General features: G+C 33.3%; 1 protein-coding gene across 2 annotated transcripts in view; it reads left to right on the top strand.

The window, feature by feature from the left end:
- Nucleotides 1–25,071, top strand: part of ASCC3 (activating signal cointegrator 1 complex subunit 3) — a 382,658-nt gene that overhangs the window by 157,108 nt on the left and 200,479 nt on the right. For both annotated transcript variants that reach the window (XM_004044455.5, XM_055391435.2), the window contains 2 exons: nt 6,519–6,695; nt 9,238–9,309. In XM_004044455.5, the coding sequence (XP_004044503.4) occupies nt 6,519–6,695; nt 9,238–9,309 (249 nt within the window). The remainder of the gene's footprint in view (nt 1–6,518; nt 6,696–9,237; nt 9,310–25,071) is intronic.

The following is a 25,071-nucleotide window of genomic DNA, read 5'->3' as shown; positions in this document are numbered from 1 at the left end:
TTTTCACTCTTCATCACCCTGTCATGCCTTATTCTTATACAATAGTATTTTGTACTGAAATGGAAATAGAGTCCCTCGTGCTTGAACTCTCTCAATTTCCATTCCTTTTCCCTCCTCTCCCTAACCAGGAAAATGCCCAGCCCTTCCCACCACAAGCATACCCTTCATTCCACCCCTTACGTGTTTCTCAGAGGTCCTTTCTCCCCTTGCCTTAGACCCCATTTCTTTCACTCTGTAAGTTACCCCTTTTCTTTCTCCTATGTCTTTAAGTTCTCTCTCAGTGGGCACTGTCTTTTTGACTTAAAAGGATTGCAAAGTCCCTTCTGTCTTTACCAAAAAATTTCCTTAAACCTCTCCCTCACCACCACCTAGTGTCTGGAAATATTAATCTCAATTCAATTTCCCTTTTGATTAAACCACTGCAGTCTGGCCATTGCTCAAACATAAGTAATAAAATGTTTTTACCAAGATCACCAGTTACCAGTTCTCAAACCTGTTTTATTTTAACTTTTGATTCTACTCATTTTTGATGCTTAATACTACTCATTGTTTCCTCAGTCTTGAAACTCTTTGCTCTTTGACTCTGTGATCCCACCCTGTCCTGGTTACTTTCACTTGTGTGGTTTTTTTTTTGTTTTTTTGTAGCTACTCTTTCTCAGCCTTCCTTGCTTCTTCCCTGTTCTCAATCTGGAAATGTTTATTGTTTATGTTCTCTAAGACTCTGTCACTTGCCATCTTCTCTCTTTATTCTAAATATTTACTGGGGAAAAACACTTCTATGCCCATCTTACCTAAATTATGTATATATAATATGTATATGATGTGTATGCATGTGTGTATGTATATATATATTATATATATACGTGTGTGTTATATATATATGTGTGTGTGTGTGAGATATATATATATAAAATTCCCTACTGACTTATGGCCATATCCAAACCCAGTTGTATATTTCTACTCTGATATCCCATAGACATCTTTTGCCCATAAACATGTCAGAACTCTTGTCATCTTCCCTGTATACCTAGATATGGTATCATAATCTACTTGATTCCGAAGCCAAAACCCTGGGAGTCATAGTCAGGCTTTCCCTCTTCCTTAATACTTTCTTCCATCCCAATATCTAATTAGATATCAATTCTTTATATTTTTTTCTAAATACCTCTGATTCAGATTCAAGTGTGGAAATGTAAAGAAGTAGGTACAATAAGTGACATAATGTATTTTTTAAAGGTTCGAAAGTGTTTGTTTTTCATTTTGTAAATTCACCATACAATTCTAGATGGATTAATGATTTAATTGTTTCAAACAAAGCTCTCAGTTCAATGAAGAAAACATAGGAGAGTTTTTTTTAAAAAAATTATCTTGTTGTTCTATGCAATATGCAAGCTCAAGAAGTTATAAATGAAACGTGTCACATTTGGATGCATAAATATTTTAAAATTCTGATCAGTAAGACACACCCCTGAAATTTTAAATGTGAGACCAAATAACAAATTATTTGTAACACATAAAACAACTTTTTAATATTATTTATATTTAATAGGTTTCTATAACTAAGAAAAATAATCAACTGGAATGAACATTTTACAGTAGAAAAAATTATTGAGAAATATTTAAAAGATGCTTAAAAAGAATATGAATCAGTATGAGACATTTCTGTTCTATCACATTAACAAAAATAAAAATGAAATGGAATTTGAAAGCATCTAGCAAAATCAACGCTGTGTTTTCACTTCTATATATCAAACTGTGGAAATAATAGCACAAATTTATAAAGATATAGTAATACCAGTATTCACTGAAGCTCTTTTTTTAATACAAAATATTTTAGTAATATCTTGAATATTCAACAATAGAAGAAATTGTTTAATGAATTATAGTATATTTATGCAATGAATTGCTGCTTTGCAGCCTTTAAAAAAAGTGAGAATGAACTGTGTGCTCTTCTTTATATTCGGGGAACTATACCACAATAATCTATACATTCCACATTTATTTATGTGAACTGGGCTTAAAAGATGTTATATTATTCACTGAAAAAGCAAACTGTTTTTTATGTGTAGCACAATCCCATTTGTGTAAGAAAAACGTGCAGTATATTTATGTTTTTATTCATTCATTCATTCAGTTAATGAACATTTATTAAGCACTTACACATGTAGCAGCTACATAGTTCTAAGTGCTATAGATATAGTGATAAACAAAACAAAGTTCTTACTTACACTTAGATTTTAGGCTGGTGTAGAATTGGGTGCATATACATGAAAAGATATGCAACAAGTTGAAGAGTGGTTTCTTTTCTTTCTTTTTCAATTTCAACTATTATTTTAGATACAGGGGTACATGTGCAAGTTTGTTACATGGTTATATTGCATGATGCTGAAGTTTGGATGTCATTCTTCATAGAATTAGAAAAAACTATTCTAAAATTAATATGGAACCAAAAAAAGAGCCCAAATAGCCAAAGCAATCCTAAGCAAGAAGTACAATAAAAGAGACATCACACTACCCACCTTCAAACTATACTATAAAGCTACAGTAACCAAAACAGCATGGTACTGGTACAAAAACAGACACATAGACCAAATGGAACAGAATAGAAAACTCAGAAATAAAGCCACATACCTACAACCATCTGATCTTCAACAAGGCTGACAAAAATAAGCAATGGGGAAAGGACTCCCTCTTCAATAAATAATGCTGAGATAACTGGTTAGCCATATGCAGAAGAATGTAAATGGACCTTTACCTTTCACTATATACAAAAATTAACTCAAGATGGATTAAAGATTTAAATGTAAGACCTCAAACAATAAAAATCCCACAAGAAAATCTAGGAAAACACCATTCTTGACACTGGCCTTGGCAAAGAATTTTTAGCTAAGTCCCCAAAAGCAACTGTAACAAAACCAAAAATTGACAGGTAGGACCTAATTAAACTAAAAAGTGGGAGATAGCAATTGCAACAAAAAAAAAAAATTTGACAAGTAGGACCTAATTAAAAAGTGATTTCTTCAGTAGAAATGAAATTGTAGAAATATTTGGGACTTGTTTACTTTTTACCACATAAATTAAAAATATGTGTATATGCACACACATACAGAAAACACACAGGGTTGAAATTTTCAAAGCTGATTTATAAAACCAGCTTTTAGCTAAAATCCAATTTAAGAGCAATTTTTAAAATCCAGGTAGTTGTCAGACACAGATGAAGTATGACGAAGTCTGAAACTATCATCTCTATTCTAGGTCCATTATTCCTACAAGGCATGTGCTCTGGCCCACATGTTATACATGAGGTCTCATAAAAGAAGCATGCAGGGCATGATTTACACAAAGGAGAGCTATTTTGATTATGAAATGTTTTGATTTTATGTCCTGATACTTAACTTACTGATGTTTTTCAAGGAGCCGTACTATAACAATCCATACACCACATTTATTTGCAGTGAGCCACCTACAGAGACCATGTCCATCCAGCAAAGATAAGGACTTTCTTCAACTATAGAACATTAGAGGCCAAGTAAATATCATTAGTATATTTTCCAAGAGGTCTATCATTCATGATTACAAGGGATTTTACTGTTATAGTACATCTTTCTTTCCTGAGCATCCCCAGTAGAAAAAGAAAACAGATTGTAGTCTTAGTGCTAATCCTTTCTGTATGTATGTACAAAGACACATAGATATAACATTATATATCATAATATTTTTAGGCAGGCATTATAACCTTAGAAAGTTTACAAATAATTTTGTAAATTGTTTATAAATATGTAATTTTTTATTTAAAATATAAATTAATTGTAAATAGTATAGTTTCTATATAAAATCTATAAATGTTATAAACTATATCAAACTATATATTATAGGTTTATTATGTATTATATGCAATATATTATTATATAAATATATAGTGTATCAATATGTAAGTGTATATCATATATATTATATATGTATAATAATTTCATCTTCACATTGTCATCTGTATATTGTAATCAAATTCTAATTATATAGTTTTGTATGACTTTGCCCATAAACCTTTGCTGACTTGCTGTTTGTTATCTTAAGAAAAATGGTCAAATTGTTTAGGTGGACGTTAAAGACTATTAATATTAAAGCTCTGTCTGTCTAATTTTAACTTCTACATCTTCATCAGCTACCAGAGGTTCCAGCCACACAAAACTATTTGATCTTTTCCCTACTTCCTTTTAAATATCATTGACCCTCTTTCAAAAACGAAACTAATCTAACTTGAGGCAGAATGTGTTGTTGGTTGTGAGATAAGGATTGTAAATGCCAAATTATGTAATGCCTTCTTTTTTTGTAACTCCACCCATCCATCTATGGAAAATTTACTGTTCTTTTGAATCCATCAAATGCCACTTCTATGATGTGTTTCCTAGTTACTGAATCAGAATGAATTACACCTTTTCTGTGTTTTCTTTGCACTCCCTTTTTTTACATATTTTTAACGCTTATGATGATCTTCCTTATAATTTCACAACTTACTATAGTGAATTCTGTCTTCATCTAAATGCCTCACTAGAATTCGGCTTCCTTGACAGATGTGTCTGTGTGAATCTTTTCATATTTTCAAAGTATTAGTACAGTGCTCATAGTTATTTTTATTACAAAACAAAGCTCTTATTTTTATTTGTTCCTTGTGATTACCAAATGTTCCCAGTAGATGGCACATCACATCACACTTCAACATTTGTAACTAATGTAGAAGTGCCTTCCAAAGCTATTGGAAGGCAATGTAGATTTTGTTCAGGTTCTGAACTTACATGATGATATTAGGGACTGAATTCATAATACACTTGGCATGATTGGGAGAAATTTGGAAAAGATAAAAGTCTAAGAAATCTTAAATCTATTTTATTTAACAACATGAACTAATAATTAACCTACTTTTAGTAAGTAGGGAGACTTTATCAGAACTAAATTTTATGTGAAGGAAAACATCATAGAAATATACTGTCTAATCCGAGCTAATGATAGGGAGAAAGCTATAAATTTTTAATTTTTTGTAATTGTCAATAATTAATACTTTTAAGGTAAATAGGTATAGTGTATAGACTTGAAGGTTTGGCTTAAGACATAACATTCCAGATTATTTCTATTTCAAATAAAGTATTTCTCACATAGATTTAACTATATTAAATAACTGTATTATGATTATACTTTTAGATTTAAAAATGTTGTTTTAAAATGGATTTTTAGCAGAAAAATGTCTGGTGTTTGCCAGAGTATTGTGTCTTTAACATCAAACAACCTTAAAAATATATTCTGTAACTATTGTGTCTTAAAAAATGATTTTAAAACCAAATATCACTTTCATTTTTTTCCAAATCACCACTAGTACTACATAGAACTGTGGGATAATTAGTCGTTCTAATTACTGTATGTTGTGAAAGAGATTTCTTTAAAAATAGGTCTGGTGATTATTTCCCCTTATTTAGGGTTCCTTGCTTTTGATGGGATTTGGTTTGGGGTTTTGCCAATATCTATAAGATTTCTTCAGTGAAAACAAATTTATAATAAGATACTGTATATGTATTGGTACTTTAATTTTTACCCATCTCTACTTTTTTGATCCCTCTCTTGTTATGTTTCTGCAAGTAGTCTCTGCATGTGTGGATCTATGTCTTATTCAGCACTGCATCCCTAGTGCCTACAGATTAGGTCCTAACCCAGTGTTGATGGATGGATGACTCTGAAAGTATTAATATTATTCACATTGAACTACTTTGTTTATACCTATTGAGTCTCCTAGACTGAGTAAAATTATTAACAGCTTACCCAGAAAATCATACTGATATATTTTAATTACCAAATGAATGGAAGTTTTTGGCCATCCCTTGGTTTTATCTTTTTAGGTATGTTACATCATAATCAGATAATATGGCCTATATGATTTTTAGTTTTTGGAATTTACTGAGTTTTTTGTGACCTAAAAATACATTTAGTTGTCACAAGTTCTTAATTCACATTTTTATTTTTATTTTTATTCATGTATTTATTTTTGAAACAGAGTTTTACTCTGTCACCGATGTTGGAGCTCAGTGACATGATCATATGGGCTCAAGTGATCCTCCCACCTCAGCCTCCTGAGTCGTTGGGACTACAAATGTGTGCCACCACACCAGCTAATTTTTTTTTTTTTTTGGTAGAGATGGGGTTTTGCAATGTTGCCTAGGCTTGTCTCAAACTCCTGGGCTCAAGCGAGCCGCCCACCTTGCCTCCCAAAGTGCTGGGATTACAGGTGTGAGCCAACACACTCTGCCCTCATGTGTATTTTTAATTATAGTGGGTATGGAATTCTATTATGTATCTGTTAAATCAAGCTTGTGAATTATGGGCTACAAAGTCTGACATGATAGGACCCTCAATTGACCTCTACACTCATCTCTGTCCAGAGTTTTTAGAAGTCCTATTAATAGGACAAATTATAATGTTTTTTGGTTAAATTAATTTAAATAACCCATATTTAATTAAAATAATCCATATAGGTGGAATCCACACAGAGTATGATAAGGATTCTCGGACTGTCTGCAACTTTACCTAACTACCTCGATGTTGCCACATTTTTACATGTTAATCCATACATTGGACTTTTCTTCTTTGATGGCCGTTTTCGACCAGTACCTCTTGGACAGACATTTTTGGGGATTAAATGTGCAAATAAGGTAAATACTCATTTTAATTCTTATCTAAAAATATGTTTGTTGACTTATTATTGAATACTTGTTTGGAGTTAGAGAATCCAAAAGACCATTTCAGCCTTTTGTGGTGTCCACTGAAATGGCCTTTTGCAGAACACTGAATCACATTACAGATGTGATATCCTAGACAAAATCAAGCATACTTCCTCAACTATTTGTAGTAGAATAAGTCCTCCTATAGAAAGTAGCTTGTCATAGTTTGCATTGGTGTTTTCCGTGTATGTTACGTATTTTCAGCTGTAAAAGTTTTACGTTATTTTGACGTGAAATGATTGAAGGGCATTGTGGAATAATAAAAACTCCAATTAAACAAGCAATATATATTGTGATGATATTCATTTAATAGAAATAATAGTACCTCATACTCAATTGAAAATAATATCATAGTAGCAACCATCAAGGAAGGTGTTCTGTTTAACTTAACAATGTTCTATGATTACCTTTATTATTATATATATAAATGGCATTTCTAAAATTCTATGCTTTAAAAAGTTTATCTAATTTTAAAATTAGTACTACCTATACTATTCACACTATTAGAGTGCTTATGATAGGCTTATTTTATAATATGAAGGAAAACATTACTTAAAATTTAAACAATTATCATCCTATTCAACAACACCTATTTTTTGTGTAGAAGGAATAGTTTTAGGAAAATATTTACAGGCCTTTTGACATTTTTAATAAAAGAGAACAAGATAAAATCATATGTTACTATGTCAACCTTAGTCTTTAATGTATTACTGTCACTTCTTGTCTAAAAACAATTTCATTAGTAAAATAGAGCCATTTTTACCTTGTACTGTTATAGGTAAAATATTCACCTAAAAATATCCAAAGTGACTGTTACCATAATACAACAGTTAATGTTCTGTAACTGCATTGCATGAAAGTTAGGTATCTTTAGAATTCTAGGGAGTCATTTTAGACTTGTACACAAAGGGAGAGTTTATGATATACAATTCTGCATATTTTAAGCTTCATAATTGTTTCAAGTGCTGCTTTTCAGCAATATTTGCTGCTTGTTTTTTTCAGTTATGTTTCAATATAATTTGATTATGTAGTTCATTTTTAACATACCAGTAGGATAGATGTAGAACTTCTTTTATAGCTTTAGAATGTTTTCAGCTTTATAATTTAAAAGATAAGCAGATGATTATCACAGAGAGATATAAAGAGAAGACAGTTGTTTCACATGCTTGTCAGCCACCTTAAACCTTATTTTCTTTCAGTTGCATCATACAAATTGGTAAATCACCTAAAGCTAATTAAATCCAAAGTATATTTCACTACAGTACGTTACCATCATAATCAGGAAAGGAATGGGAGAATGATGTGAGTGTTATGTCTAATTTGGAATAATGGCTTTGGCCAGAAATGAATCCAAAGTACACTGAAAAAGTTATTGGGAGTTTTGTCTTTTGTAGAGGGTGGGGGTTGTTTTTAAATTATTCATGAGGAGTAAATTATCCTATGATCATCTCATCCTACTTAGCCGTTATAGGTCATAAGAGTTCCAGTATTTTAAAATGTTTACATTAATGAAACAAAAAATCCAAATCATTGTCATTTTAGATGTACATGATGCCTTTCATCATCTTCTAAACTCTTACTAATACATGTTAAGTGGAGAGATAATAGGCTGGGTCACATGCCTACTCCTTTGGGTTAGCCACCTTACCTTTTTGGTTAGAAGCTTTCTCATCATTAATAAGGAATATGAGACCCTTTTAAATTTTTTTAAATGGATACATAGTAGATTTACATATTTTCTGGGCATATGTGGGCATAATACATTCATAATTATATGAATACATTGATAATTATATGAATGTATTAACTTACATGAAAATCTTCAGTCAAATCTATTTGACTGAATATCAAATTAGTTTAATTGGGATATCCATCACCTTAAATACTTAGAGACCCTTTCTTAATTCATAAAGTTTATATTAGATTTCCAATTAATCTGAAAAATGTTTCTGTAGAAGCATTCTGAATAGCAACCTCTCTCAATATACATTACAGAAATAGTGTGTTACCTTATGTTTCAGCTCTGTGTGCCATTTGACACTTGATCCATAGTGTTCTCGCAACATTTAGAATCATACAGGAAAGGTGTGCTGTATGGTTTATATAATGAAATATATGGAAAATAGCCTGGAGAATGGGCTTCTCAGAAAAGCAGAGAGAACTTTAAAAATTATTCTAAAATATTTGTAACTAACAAGAATATCCTTAAAGATATTGTATTTTAAAAACTTGGTGGGTTTAGAAAGTTAGTACTCAGAAACTATTATCTGAGTTACTCTATTTGTACTTTTAAGTTGCATTGCATATTTTTTAATGGATTGTTACATGTTATATGTTTATGAGGTATTTGATACTTCTGCATTCTAGAGAGTCTGAAAGCTTAAAAAATGCATTGTGATTGGCAAAATTTTATTTGTAGTTAGAAAGTTTATAATTGTTTATCTGATTTTTTTTATGTTTTAAAATCTTTAAGATGCAGCAGTTGAATAACATGGATGAAGTATGTTATGAAAATGTTTTGAAGCAAGTAAAGGCTGGACACCAGGTACGCTTATTTTATCTGCTTTTATACTTATTTATCTGCTTTTAGAGAGTGCTTAATGATAAAAATTATTAATATTTACGCTCTTCAGAAGAAAATTTTTCTTTAATTCTGAGGCAATGACTCAGAGGTTCTAATTCTTAATAACTGCTTTAGCCCAATGGGTAAGTCATAAAAATATTCATAGATATTATCATCCCAGTATTGATAGGTCGTGCTATTTTGTTTGCCATTTTTAATTTTAAATATTATATTCTTACTGTTTTCATGAAGCAATATCAATTGAAATGTAATATATATAATAAAGTTTTGTATTGTTTGATGGTGTTTAGAAATTAAGCACTTTTATTTTTTAATTCTCCATTGTTCAATATACTCCCATCAAGATTGTTAAAGACAAAGTGAAGTGATAATAATTGCTTATATAAAAATTGTCCACTTCCCAATTGTTCACTGTTCTTTGAATAACTTTATTATGTCATTTCTTAAAACAGTGTGAGCGTTTTATGACATGTAAAGTGTTTTCCTAGCCCTTAGGTTGTTACATTCCTTTTAAGAGTAGTGAAACCTTTTTTTCCCAGACTAAATCTTGTTTGCAACTCCAGTATATAAAATAAATCAAAGATGATTTGAACTTGAGAGCATGGGACACTGCCTCCTTAAACATTGGAACACCGAGCATTCTTGAGGCATTTTTTCTATTTTTAGGAAATAATTTTAAAATCACATTCATAACTAATCTCTAGAGATTGTGCTTGGTTTTAAGAATAACTTTTTCGGAAATCACAAGTGTTTTAAGTTGTATACTAGCAATAATAATAGTTGCTAACCTTTTCTAGTTCTTAATAAATGTATGAAGCTGGTAAGATTATCTTATACTTACTGACCAATTGAATTTTCTCTGCAACCTTTGAGGCAGGTACTATTATCTTCACTTGACAGATGAAGAAAATGGAGTTCTTTGCAAAATAAAGTAACATGTTCAGGTCATTCTGCTAGTGCGCTTTCAGATACAGGCCATGAGCTGCTAACTATTGTGACATATCACCTTCTTTGCATTTATTTTATGTCATTGTTCTCCTTTGACCCTCATAAAAAACTGTTTTGTGAGTTGCATTATTTATCATTTTAAAAATAAAGAAATATAAAATGCCAATATTCCTTCTTTAAATTAAAAAAATCCTACTAAATAAAAACTATTTGTTCTAGGTCAGAGGCTGGCAGAATTTTTCTGTAAAGAGTCTAATAGTAAATATTTAAGGCTTTATGGGCCTTATGTTTTCTGTTGCAGCTCCTTCAACTTTGCTATTTAGCATGAAAGCAGCTATGGACAATATTTGAACAAGTGGGTGCAACTGTGTTCCAATAAAACTTTATTTACAAAAATAGGCAGCAGGTGCATTTGGCTTGCTGGCTATAATTTGCCACTTCTGTTCTGGATTGCCTCATGAGGTTTTATTTGTAGTGTATGTGTGATGATCCCAAAATGCTGTCTAGAGAAACTTTTGAAAGCATTTCAAAAAAGATTCTAATGGAATGTCCTGTATAGCCTTCTTTGCAAGAGTATCATAAATTCAGTGTAAGTAGCTAGATGTTATCACCATGCACATTTATTTCCAAGTTTTATATTAGAAAATATATAAACTATATTGTTAGCTAAGGAATGTACCTGTGGAGTCTGTAAACTCTTTTTGTATAGGGAATATCAAAAAGATTCAGTAAATATTTAAATGTTTTCTCAATTTAGTTTTTTTAAAAACACAGTTTATTTTTTAAGAGAAGTTTTAGGTTCACAGTAAAATTGAATGGAAAGTAGAGTTTCCATGTGCTCCCTACTCCCACACAAGCACAGTGTCCCCAGTACCAGAGGGATAATTTGATTCAATCAATGAACCTACATTGACATGCAGATGTTACTCAAAGTCCACAGTTTACGTTAAGGTTAACTCTTTGTTTTGTACATTGCATGAATTTTGAGAAATGTATAATTACATGTGTTTGCCATTATAGTTTCATGCAAATTTGTTTCACTGACCTAAACATCCTCTATGTTAAGCCTGTTTTTCTATCCTCCCGCTTAACTGCTGATCTTTTTACTCTCTCCATAGTTAGGTTTTTTTCTGGAACGTCTTGTAGTTGGAACCACATAGTATGTAGCCTTTTCAGATTAGCTTTTCTTCACTTAGTGATAGGTATTCTAGGTTCCGCATGTCTTTTCATGGCCTGGTAGCTCAGTTCTTTTTGGTATTGAGTAATACACCATTATCCTGGTGTGCTAATTTGTTTATCTATTCACCTGCCAAAGGACATATTGGTTGCTTCCAAGTTTGGCAATTATAAATAAAGTTGCTGTAAAATCCACGTGCAGGTTTTTGTACGGACGTAAGTTATCAACTCGTTTGAGTAAATAATAAAGAGTATAATTGCGCTGGGCACGGTGGCTCATGCCTGTAATCCCAGCACTTTGGGAGGCCGAGGCAGGTGGATCACGAGGTCAGGAGATGGAGACCATCCTGGCTAACACGGTGAAACTGTCTCTACTGAAAATACAAAAAAGTTAGCCGGGCGTGGTGGTGGGCACCTGTAGTCCCAGCTGCTGCAGAGCCTGAGGCAGGAGAATGGCGTGAACCTGGGAGGTGGGGCTTGCAGTGAGCTGAGATGGTGTCACTGCGCTCCAGCCTGAGTGACAGAGCAAGACTCTGTCTCAAAAAAAAAAAAAAAAAAAAAAAAAAGAGTATAATTGCTAGATCATATGGTAGGAGTATGTTTAGCTTTGTAAAAAACTACCAAACTATCTTCCAAAATACCTATACCATTTTTCATACCCATGAGAGAATTTCTGTTGTTCAACATCCTCACATCCTTGCCAGCATTTGGTTTTCTCAATATTTTGGATATTGGCCATTCTAAAAGGTGTGTAATGGTATCTTGTTTTAAGTTGTATTTTTCTAATGACAAATGATATTAAGCATCTTTTCATATGCTTGACATTTGCCCATCTTCTTTGGTGAAATAAATGTCTTTTCAAGTCTTTTGCCCATTTTTAACCAGGTGGTTCATTTTCTTATTGTTGGGTTTTAAGAGTTCTTTGTATATTTTGTTAACAGTCCTTTATCGGGTATATATTTTGGAAATATTTTCTTCCAGTCTGTTACTTGTCTTCTCATTCTCTTTCCTCTTATTTCTCTTAGTGTTTTTCAGCAGAGTTATAAATTTTAATAAAGTCCAGCTTGTCAATTATTTCCTTTATGTCTTTGGTGTTGTATATAAAGAGTTATTGCCATATCCAAGGTCACCTTGATTTTCTGTTATGTTATCTTCTAAGACTTTTATAATTTTGTGGTTTTCCATTTACTTCTTTGATCCATTTTAAGTTAATTTTGTAAAAGATATGAGGTCTGCGTCTAGATTCATTTTTTTTGCATATTGATGGCCAGTTGTTTCAACATCATTTCTTGAAAGACTATATTCACTCCTTGTTCCTCAGTCAAAGATATGTTAACTGTATTTATGTGGGTCTATTTCTGGGATCTCTGATCTGTTTCATTAATCTGTTTGTAAGTCTTAAAGTCAGATAGTGTCTGTCCTCTGACTTTGTTTTTCTCTTGCAATATTGTGTTGGCTATTCTGGGTCTCCATTTAATTTTGAACTGTGAATTAATAACATTTTGCATCATAATTTTTAATTGTGGTGGCATTTCTTCCATCACAAGAGGACCTTTTCTAGTCTATGATAGTTTTTTTTTTTTTTTTTTTTTTATGAGACAGAGTTTCACTCTTGTTGCCCAGGCTGGAGTGCAATGGCACAATCTCAGCTCACCACAACCTCCACCTCCTGGGTTCAAGTGATTCTCTTACTTCAGCCTCCCAAGTAGCTGGGATTACAGGCATGTACCACCACACCCGGCTAATTTTTTTTGTATTTTTAGTAGAGACAGGGTTTCACCATGTTGGTCAGGCTAGTCTTGAACTCCCAACCTCAGGTGATCCACCCACCTTGGCCTCCAAAAGTGCTGGGATTACAGGCGTGAGCCACCATGCCCAGCCCTATAGATTTCATTATGAATGAGTACTCTTAAATATTTCTTCTCTTTTTAATTAATGGAAATTAAAATATAAATACTTTACTGTGGGACACATACTAGATATTTTATCTTTTTAATCTAGTCAGGAAAATACCTACCACATCTTACGATATCTTTTGTAACTGATCAGACTTGCATGCATTATGAAAAAATCTTGAGGCCACTAATAGAAATGTTATTGTGTTGCCCCTAGAAATTAAAGCAATTGTTATTTTTCTGTCATAGTTAATGCTTAATGACCAGGTAAGGAGGTACCTGGTACTTTAGTATGGAACATAGGATTGCTTCTCATTAGAATAAGTTACTTTTTTAGAGTAAAAAGAGAAATTTTTGAAAATTTTTTCCTATTGAGATTGATAAATAAATGTAGCCATGTATAAACACATAAATAAACATAGACTATTGTAAATTCAAGCTTATATGAGTAAATAGTTTAATAATGCTATTACTGCCAGTACCACAGCTATTTTAAGGCTTTAGAAGCTACGGGTTGCTTAGCCTTTTAGGGTTATAGCCTTCATCATACTATTTATAATTATTATTGAAACATATTTGTTATATGACTCTAGCTTTTTTATTAAGATGATGTTACATTTTAAAATATTTATTTAAAAAATAAAATGCAGCTGTATCCCCAAATGTTGGAAAAAGTAGCAGTTATATCTTCTATTGTAGATAAAAACCCAAACATGTGTTGTAATATAGGGGATCCTAGGAGAACTTTCCTCTCTCTCCCTTCTGCTATAATTCCCTCACTGTAATAGGGACTAAGATGCCCCCTTAGGAATCATTAATTATAAAACTTGGATGCTGGCTAGGGGTGTTTAGTCAGTAGAGATGAGATCTTACTGCCAGCTCTTTTATTTTTATTGTAAATCCATTCATTGCATTATTTTTCAGAATGAAAGGTGACTGAGGAGGGCAGGCTCTTACTATGGTAAATTCTGATAGGACAAAGTCAGTTGGAGGGCTAGTTTCACGGTAGTTGTGCATGGTTAGAAAGGATAGACTTGGATGGGATACCCAAGAGAAGTCTTCAGGTTACCAGGGGCTGGTTGCTCTAGGGCATGAAGAACTTAGGAATGGAGAATGCACACAGCTGAGGCAGAATTTAGAGATAAATATCACCTCTCCATCTTTTGTGTGCATATTTTTCCATCCATGAGCTCTTTAAGAATGTGTGACTTCTAAGTTATTTTCTTGTCTGGCTAAAAATGCTGTGTGGGTAATTGTGTAAAGTATGATTGCAGTTTAAGAGTCTACTAACAAACTTTTGGATCTGACATCGTGTCCAGATTTGTATTTTAGTACCTTACTGCAAAGAAGAATTAGAGCAGGATAACTATGATCCTTCTTTAAGATGCGTGCCCTAAGAAGTAAGGTTTAGTATACAGGTCTCACAGTTTCTGTTTTTGAATGATTAGTGATGACATTCGTTTTCTGTAAGAGTGGGACTTCAGGTTTTATAGAAATACCTACATATCTCCTATACTGTTTGTTAGCTATAAAAATAAAATGACAATATTAAAATTGTTTATAGTTTTCTATTATTTTACCATTTTAACATTGTAATTGTAGTTTTATACATTTTCCATTAGTCTTTTATCCATTCACACATGTGCCTTTTAATTTTGCTCCTTCAAACTTAATATTATTAGTTATACTGCATTACTAAATTATAATTATACCATATATACAGTTTTATATTCACTTTTTCTTAATGAATAATAAACATTTTTTAATGTTTCTACATGGTCTTCACAATTTTAATGTTTGCAAGAGAGAAAAAGGAATCTTTATTCAGGTTCTAATTTTCAGATACCATATAAGTCTCTTTGGACTTTTCACCTTCCCAATCCTCTGACATAACATGATTATTTCTCTTTGTTAAAGGGAGAAATGAACCTAAGGCATGTTAAGCAGCTTCCCAAGGTCACAGAGCTAGTTAAGAGAGGCACCAGGATTTAAATGCAGGTGTTTGTGTTGATAAAACCCATAATGTCTTCAGAACTTGACACTGTCCCTTTGAAATTAAGCTGATATTGGTTATTATTGGTTATTCCTCCATTATTAAGTACGTTAAATGTTTGCAGTTTTCTGTTATTAAAGATTATGCTACTGTAGTGATTATCTTTCTACCTGTTATTTTCGTTTAAATATTTACTTTAAATAAATTTCCTAAAATGGACTTTTGGCAGAAATGGCCACATTGTGTGGTCTTGCCGTATGACCATAATGTATACCCAATGAATTAAAACATTTTGTTGTCACAGGAGACCTACATAGGATTTTATAAACATAGGCCATTTCTTCTGAATACTCTTACCAATCTAGTGCTATGTAAGGTTATGATCTAATGTATGTTTGCCATTTTGGATTTTTTTTTTTTTCGGTCTTAAGGCATAGAAAACAGAGTGATGTCATACCAGTGAAGTTTTTTCTTAATTGGCAATTGTTACCTCTAAATCATGATTGCAATAACACATGTATTGCACACGATTTGTTCATGTATTGGTTTGGATGTACACTTATTTTCAATTAGTAAAATCTATTCTTTCTTGCATTTTTGTTTTATACTGTGACACTGTGGTCTTTTAGCCCCTAAATTTTTTTAAGTGTGATTTAAATATGATTAATATATATATCCTAGCCAGTTGATATGTATTTTGCCTGTTGACATGGGCAATATTGACATTTTGGACAGAATAATTGTGTTTTGGGGGATGGAGGGTGTGTCCTGTATACTGTAAGTTGTTTAGCAGCATCCCTGGTCTCTACCCAGTAGATGCCAGTGGCTCTCCCCGCTCCAAATATCACAACCCAAACTGTCTCCAGACATTACCAGATGTTCCCTGGGGTACATAAGTGCCCTTGGTTGAAAAGTGTTGTTTAGAGGGATGTCTCTTGAGGCATCCCTGAGATATCTTTCCTAGTGAATGTATTTTCATCTAAATGTGTGTAAAATTTGCCAATGATGAATATTAGGACATCGTGTAAGAAAGAACCAAGATATAAATTTATCTCAACTGGGCAGTATTCAAATTCAACATCCTAAAATTTCTAATGGATAAATGTAAAGTCCTACATTTAAACTCAAATAATAAATTTCATAGGTATAAATTAAAGAAGCATTGTCTTGGAAAAAATAATTTTAGTTGAATAAATTCACTTTAATTCAAACAAGTATTATATACACTTTAAAAAACTAATGACACCTTAAATGTCATTATCAAAGAGAAAAAAGTTCAAATCAAGGAAGGTGAAAACTTCGTTGTAATTTGGTTTGTTACCAAGTACTGTGGTCATTTTGTATCATATTTTGAGAATAGAGGTTCAAGAGAAGGTTATTACAATTGTGAGAAGTTGGGAATACATATAATTTGAGTTAATGGTCAAGAGAAACCAGAATGTTAAGATTGCAGGAGGGAAAATCCAGGTGGGGTTTGGGGGAAAGTGGTGGTATTGGAAAGGCTGTCATATGAAAGGAAGGTATGTTCTATTTTGCACAAAGAGAATTAGAACCAATGCATGGAAGTTCTGGAGAGCTAGATATAAGGAACTGCAATTTTTCTACAGTGAAATAGACTGAATTGCAAAGGAGCTACCCTTCTTTTAACCATAGCTGGACAATGCTTTGTCTAGGATACTGTAAAAAGTGTCATCTACATTGGGACAATCATCATGAACCTCTAAAGTATTCTTAATGTTAAATAGACAATTTTGTGATAATTCTACTCTCTTAGTAGTAGCTGCCTGGCACACTTTTGTTTTACCCTATTAAAGAGGTAAACTTTAATTTTTATCTTTTAATAAAATGTACTCAAATAAATAAATAGATTAATACAAAATAGACTGAATAAAGAAATAGTTTAAAGTTTAACCCTTAGGCATACCATAAACCAAACATGAAGGGGAAAAAATAATCACTGGTAATTCCACTACCAGAGGTAGCTTCTGTTGGTATTTGTCCTTCCATTTTATTGATGCATTTTATTCCCTTAATTTTTTTTCTTTTATTCCTATAGTTTATCTAATCTGTTGTATTTTTCTCATTCAAGAATATGACAGAAGCATAAATAGAAATGATAGCATTAAAATGTAAATAAATGCTTTGGTAAAGGGATAGTTCTTCTGATTTCTACAATGTTGTCCTTTTACTTTTTGTGTCTCAGCAAGACAGGTCCTACCACAAAAGACTGGGTTATAAGGAAATACTGTTGATTTAGTTCTCAGTATATCATCATATGCATGGGAAGTCTGTGGTAAATATGATTTGATTTTGATGCATTATCTTGTCTTCAAAGATTTAACATACTTGTGAGATGAGGATGATAGGAAATATGAAACGCATCAGGACTATGGTCCACTAGTTGAAATTTGCTTCTAGTGTTGCTAGTATTACAGATGCCTAGGCCAATGCCTTCAGATTTTAAGTACTAAGCTGGTAAGGCAATGGTCTTTTACATTAATGCAATCATCTCAACTTAAGAGCCCTTTTGCAACATAAGTGAAGAACAAAGTTCTATCATTTTTCATTTCTTGAAAGTACCTACATTATATGTTTAACTTTATAATAAAGTTGCCCAAAACTGAAATCTCTCTCTGTATCAGTCTTCTGAAAAGGCTTGCTCTGTTTAAGGTTTCTACTTGCAGGTTGATCTGCCAATACTATTTGGCCTAAAATCAGTTAGCTTACTATGTGGCAGCTTCTGCTGAATGCCTTTGTATTACATCCAGCACAGAAAATTGCCGAGTAGGTACTTGGAAAGCACGACTGTTAAACATTTTGATTTTGGTAAATATACCTATTTCAATAAAGTTGGCAACCCTTGATTTATTCCATCACACAAGAACTGGTACTTCATAGTAGTCATTGATTATTGAGACTCATTTAGAGGTTTGTTTTCAGGAACTTGGAACCCCGTAAAGGATTATTTTTTTCTTTGACCTTAACTAAGCTGTAGTGTTCTGTCCTCTGCTTGTATTAGAAGGTCAACAAAGAACTTCCCGATAGAATAGAGTTTTTGAGTTGTGTTTTTTTTTAACTCATAATAATTGAGGTTGAAGTTAATGTTATCCCAGTCACTAGCTGTCTTTGTATAAGGTTTTAAATTATAACTTTAAGTAGGTGATTTGTATATATCCATCTGTCAGAAAATGAAAAAAATATAATTCAACAGTTTTTTCACGTTATCTAAAAAACTGACAGCCAAATAAACTCTTCAATTTTATTATTCTAACTCTGATGACTGAGAAGTCTAACTATATGTGTGTGTCATTCTGAGATTCTTTTCTGTTTAAATATTTTGTTATACATGTAAGTATGGTAAATTATGTATGTATACTATGTGCATGTGTGTATATATATGTAGAGAGAGATTTGCTTCTGGAATTTCATTATAGTTATAACTAACTATATATTAGTGCATTGTTATTAACAGTGGTCATGGTTAATAACAATATTACCAATAACAATGGTCAACGATAGCGCATTATTATTAAGCAGCCAATTACATATTTCATAAATATGCTTTCCTTTTTATTAAGGAAAATCAAGTTATTTCTTGTGGGGCTGTGTACGTAAACTGTTACTTTTCAAATATATCTTGGCAGTTTTAGTAATACAGTGTACAGCAGTAAGAAATATGCAGTCTATTCTAATCTAAGTAAACTAATTGAATTTTTCCTGCTACTACCTCATGCTGCCTGCCCCTTCTTCCCCACAATCAGTTAAAAAAAGTGAATACTCTTCGGAATTTGCTTTTTTCTTGCCTTTAAGTTGTTCAGTATCTTGGATTTCTCCCTGGTTTGGTTTCCTTAAGTACTTTGGTTTTATCAGAGAAGCTACGTTTCAAACCATTAGTGAGAAGACTGAAATACATGTCCATTTGAAAACAAAAGAACTATGACTCTCAGGCAACTAAACACTTTTTAGGCAAAAAATTAACAGTTTTATCTTAAATAAACAAATGAATTCAATTTGTTTCTCCTTATTTGGATTAAAACAAATTTCATGTTCAAAAACCATGCTGATGTTCTCTGATCATACTATTCCATGGGTTTTAGTGATCTAAACTTGCGTGCTCATGTACTTAATAGATTTTATGTGCAACTTTGCCTTAAAAGTGTGAAAAACAGTAGGAGGCAGTTGTGTTCCACTCAGGCATGTGTGATGACAGATGGAGAAAATCTTTTCGTGTTGACTTTTCAACAGTCCTACTCTGCAAGACTTCAAGCTCTTCTTGGCTATTGGGAAATCAAAAGTTGGCGATTCAGCCTTTAATTTTGATCCATCTGCTCAAACTAATGAGACGTCTCATTTGTAAGCTTCTCTTTGTGTTACCAAATGCAAGTACAGCTTTATCATTCCGGTTAATAATTCCCCTCCTCCTGTGTAACTTGCAGAATGGGAAAATAATTAATGCCTTAACTCTATTGAGATTTTTCTTGTTATACAAACTTTGTTACAGTTATAGGAAAAGAAATTAGAAACTTCCTCAGAGATTATGGCATATTTAGTAAGTTAATTTAGGTTCTTTTCCATATTGTCAAAAAAGTTAAATTCTTTGCAGCTTCTTACTGAAAATCTACCTTCAGTTTTAAGGAATAAAAGGCCTTGTGATATTAAAGACAAAAAAAGTCTTCTTCAACCTTGGATTAATGCTGAACATCAGCCTTTGTTTAGATGTGTGTCTTATTTTCTCTTTCCTCATTGTTTTTAAGTTGTTAGTAGACATTTCTATTTCTAAGAAATCACCTTTAGAAAATGACTAATAATTATAGATTAATTTGTTACTATCTGAAGAAAATTATTTTTATTTCTAATCATTATTTCTTAGTTTAATTATGTAAATTAATTATGTAAAAATCAAAACAAATTCCATCATGCTAACTTAAATAATGAAACTTTCCATTGGCCCTTTGCCTATAAAGTTTATATTCTCCAGATATAATAAGCATCTCTAATTCTCAGTACTAGTGTTTCTGCTATATCAAATTTGCCTCGCATGACTTTTATTTGTGAATTATTTGAGTGCTTCTTTCTTTACTCCCCTTCCCACTTTCAACTGAGACGTAATTCCAGAGGAATATAAAAGCTAGAGTCGAAGGAGACATTTTAATTAGGAGCACAAGGATTAAAGATATTTCTCCTTCATCTTTACCACTAAAGATAGTACTACTAAAGAAATATTTCAGGTGTTTTTTAAGTACAAGAAAATCTAAAGGAATAATTTTCTAAACCTCTACTTTTAAAAAAGTGAAAAGCTCTGTTGAGTCTTCTATCAAATTGAAATTCCCCTATCCATATTGCACAGGCAAAAAAAAAAAATACTTCTTGGTAATGTTGAGTTTTCTATTTTACTTTTAAGTTAATATTACAAGTATTTGCTTAGAATTTTAAAACTTTCCTATATATAATAAGATAAAAATTTCATTAATATATTTGTATATAACTAATATATTATATAAAAATAATAGTTGATACTTGATGTACTTTTTCATTAACAGTGGCCCTTTTATAGGGAGAAGAGGATAAGACATTGAGGTTATACATTTATCCATTTATTCATTCCTTTGTTAACAGTCATTTGTTATAGACATTCTATGGGTAAGGTGTTTGGAAGAGTTGGAAGTGCATTAACTTCCTGTTTGGGCCAAATGCCAGATAGTTGAAAGTTAACATCAACATTTGGTTAAAGTAAAGGCCAGAAGAAAATATCACCATCATAGAAGGAATTTCTAGTAGAATATAATGAAAATTTATCAGAGAATTTAATTATAATTATAAATTTAGTAGTTAGATTTTAAAAATTGGACATTGTAATTCAAAAGCAATAATTTCTTAGCACCATAAGCTGCTAGAGTAGTCTTGTCATTAATATACTGCATATTGGGGATACTAATGAATGCTCATTTTCAGCTGAGACCAGTAGAACAGCAAGACTTATTTTACTGTCACCAAATTATTAAGCTATTCTTTCTCTCTGATAATAAGTTACTTAAGTAAGTATTTGTCTCTTCTCTCCTAATCTTGAAGATTTGGTCATTGCTAAATGGTACTGTTTTATTTAAGCAAACTTATAAACTGAAGCTTTGTACAGTGTTTAAATATAGTGTTTTCCAAATATTTTTAGAAAGGGGTTGAAAATTATTGTCCTCTTACGTTTTTAAATTTCTGTTATTTTTGTGTTTACTTTTTATTCTACACAATTATTTGAAAAAGGAACTGCTCTTGAACAGTTCGTTTAGAAGTATCAATGGAGAATGGAACTGATTTTCAAGATGACAGAAACATTTGTGATATTTAGAAAAAAAAAATCCAGATGGCATGTCTTGTTTATATTATGCTATTAGACTGGTCAAAAACTATCGTAATAAACATTATCACATGATCATTGGTCATGCCTAATTCAAGAACAGGAAAAATCATGTTGACCTAGGCATTCTGCTGTTCACACTTCCAAAACCAAAGCCAAAGGTGATTAGCACATTTTTAACTAAATATCAAGGAAAATTCAAAGCTTGATACACCCTCAATAAAAGGTTGTTTTTACAAAAAGATAAAATTCCCTGATAATAAGAGCTCACAATTGTGAATAAAATAATCAAGAGATTAGGTGGAGGTTGTAGAAGTGGAAATACTTGCAAAATGCTGATTTTACCTTTTACCTATCTCCTTACTCTTTTTGCCACAAAACTCTGTTTTTCTTTTTTTCTTTATGCTCTAATCTCTTTGCCCATTCCTCATTCTTTATAGCATTTTCCTTCTCTACCGGGCGTGGCCTTAGACCCTTTATAAATTTAGCTCTCTTTCTTGTGGTTTTATCCCATCCCAATTACGACCTTTATAGAACTACCTTACATACTTATACTCCAAACCCAGACCTCTTTTCTGAGCTCTGGATCCATATGATCCTGTGTGGCTGGCCTTTTCTCTTGGGTATCTCAAATACAGTGTATCTGAACCAAATTTGTAATCTCCCCCTACAAAATGGTAGTAATCTGTCATTCCTTGGCTTAGTGAATGGCATGACTATAGATTTAGTTCCGTAAGCCAGAAACCAAAACATCATCCTTGTCAACTCTCTCTCCCTCAGTCTCATTTGTAAACTCTCACCAATGCCTATCTAGTTTACCTCCTAAGTATCTCTTAAGTCTGCCCATTTCTCTCCATTCCCTCCTCTTTCTGCCACCACTACGTAAGCCAAGCAACCATCATGTCTTTCCTGGACTACTCTAGCCACTTCTTAACTGCCCTGCCTGCCTTCATTCTGTCCCTCTTATTGACAGACTGTACATAGCAGCTAGCTAGACCTGGCTTTCAAAACACAGTTCCAGTATGACATTTAAATGATTAAAGTTCCTGTATAAGGGCCCAGTTATTCTCATATTGTTTTGCCATTACCTCCTTCTTCTTTACATATTTCTCTCTCTCTTTCTTACTTTCTCTCTCACTTCCACCTCCCACGCCTTCTTTCATCCCTCATCATAGTGATGCTCTTTTACTTTTCTTGGGGCTTTTGTACAAATTGTTCCCTATGACTCACACGTCCTTATTCTCTTCACTTAGTTGTAGTCTACCAAATTCTTCAGACTTCATCTTTCTCAGAGAAACCCTTTTTTTTAAACATCCCTGATTCTTTCACCTCCTTATTATAAGCTGTAATAACACTGTATATCTTATTCATAATTCCAGCTATAGTTTTACATTTTTTGGCTTTTTAAAATTAGTGTCACCCTTTATTATAGGATCATAATTCCTATTACAAAAAGGGCTGTCTCTGGTTTTGCTCACCATTGTACTGACATGCGTTGCTTAATGCATGGGGATGCATTCTGAGAAATGCACTGTTAGGCACTGTATTAGTCCATTTTCACACTGCTGATAAAGACATACCCAAGACTGGGCAATTTACAAAAGGAAGAGGTTTTATGCACTTAGATTTCCACATGGCTGGGGAGGCCTCACAATCATGGCAAAAGGCAAGGAGGAGCAAGTCACATCTTACATGGATGGTGGCAGGCAAAGAGAGAGAGCTTGTGCAGGGAAACTCCTGTTTTTAAAACCATCAGATCTTCAGACTTATTCCCTATCATGAGAACAGCACAGGAAAGACCCACCCCCACGAGTAAAGGAATTGTGGGAGTAAGTAAAGTTAGTTGTTATATATAATTTGTTTTAAATTTTTGATTTTTGAAAGATTCAACATAGATCAAGCTGATTTAAATCAAATATTTCTGGTTTAGGAGTTGAATGCATTAGATTATTTGGCAATTTATTTGGCAAGTACCCCCAACCGGGTTCCTCCCATGAAACATGGGAATTGTGGGAGTTACAATTCAAGATGAGATTAGGGTGGGGACACAGCCAAACCATATCATTCCACCCTGGCCCCTCCCAAATCTCATGTCCTCACATTTCAAAACCAATCATGCCTTCCCAACAGTTCCCCAAAGTCTTAACTCATTTCAGCATTAACTCAAAAGCCCACAGTCCAAAGTCTCATCCAGACAAGGGAAGTCCCTTCTGCCTATGAGCTTGTAAAATCAAAAGCAAGTTAGTTACTTCCTAGATACAATGGGGTACAGGCATTGGATAAATACAGCATTCCAAATGGGAGAAATTAGCCAAAACAAAGGGGCTTCAGGCCCCATACAAGTCCAAAATCCAGTGGGGCAGTCAAATGTTAAGCCTCCAAAATGATCTCCTTTGACTCCATGTCACACATCCAGTTCATGCTGAATGCAAGAGGTGGGCTCCCATGGCCTTGAGCAGCTCCACCCCTGTGGCTTTGCAGGGTACAGCCTCCTTCCCAGCTGCTTTCACAAGCTGGTGTTGAGTTTCTGTGGCTTTTCCAGGTGCCTGGTGCAAGCTGTCAGTGGATCTACCATTTTGGGGTCTGGAGGATGGTGGCCCTCTTCTCACAGCTCTACTAGGTGGTGCCCCAGTAGGGACTCTATGTGGAGGCTCCCACCCTAGCAAAGGTTCTCCATGAGGACCCCATCCCTATAGCAAATTTCTGCCTGGGTATCCAGACATTTTCATACATCATCGGATATCTAGGCAGAGGTTCCCAAACCTCAATTCTTGACTTCTGTGCACTCACAGGCTCAACACCACATGGAGGCTGCCAAGACTTGGGGCCACAGCTGGAGCAGCTGGGATGGAAGGCACCAAGTCCCTAGGCTGCATGCAGCATGGGGACCCTGGGTCCAGCCCACAAAACCACTTTTTCCTCCTAGACCTCTGGGCCTGTGATGGGTTGGGCTGCCACAAAGGTCTCTGACATGCCCCAGAGACATTTTCCCCTTTGTCTTGGTGACGAACATTTGGCTCCTCTTTTCTTATGCAATTTTCTGCAGCAGACTTGAATTGCTCCTCAGAAAATGGGATTTTCTTTTCTACTGCATTGTTAGGTTGCACATTTTCCCAACTTTTATGCTCTGTTTCCCTTTTAAAACTGAATGCTTTTAACAGCACCCAAGTTACTTCTTGAATGTTTTGCTGCTTAGAAATTTCTTCCAGCAGATACCCTGAATCATCTCTCTCAAGTTCAAAGTTCCACAAATCTCTATGGCAAGGGCAAAATGCCACCAGTCTCTTTGCTAAAACATAACAAGAGTCACCTTTGCTCCAGTTCCTCATCTCCATCTAAGACCACCTTAGCCCAGATTTCAT

Source organism: Gorilla gorilla, chromosome 5, assembly GCF_029281585.2.
Source record: "Gorilla gorilla gorilla isolate KB3781 chromosome 5, NHGRI_mGorGor1-v2.1_pri, whole genome shotgun sequence".
NCBI classification, from domain to species: domain Eukaryota; kingdom Metazoa; phylum Chordata; class Mammalia; order Primates; family Hominidae; genus Gorilla; species Gorilla gorilla.
This window is presented reverse-complemented; position numbering and strand designations above follow the sequence as displayed.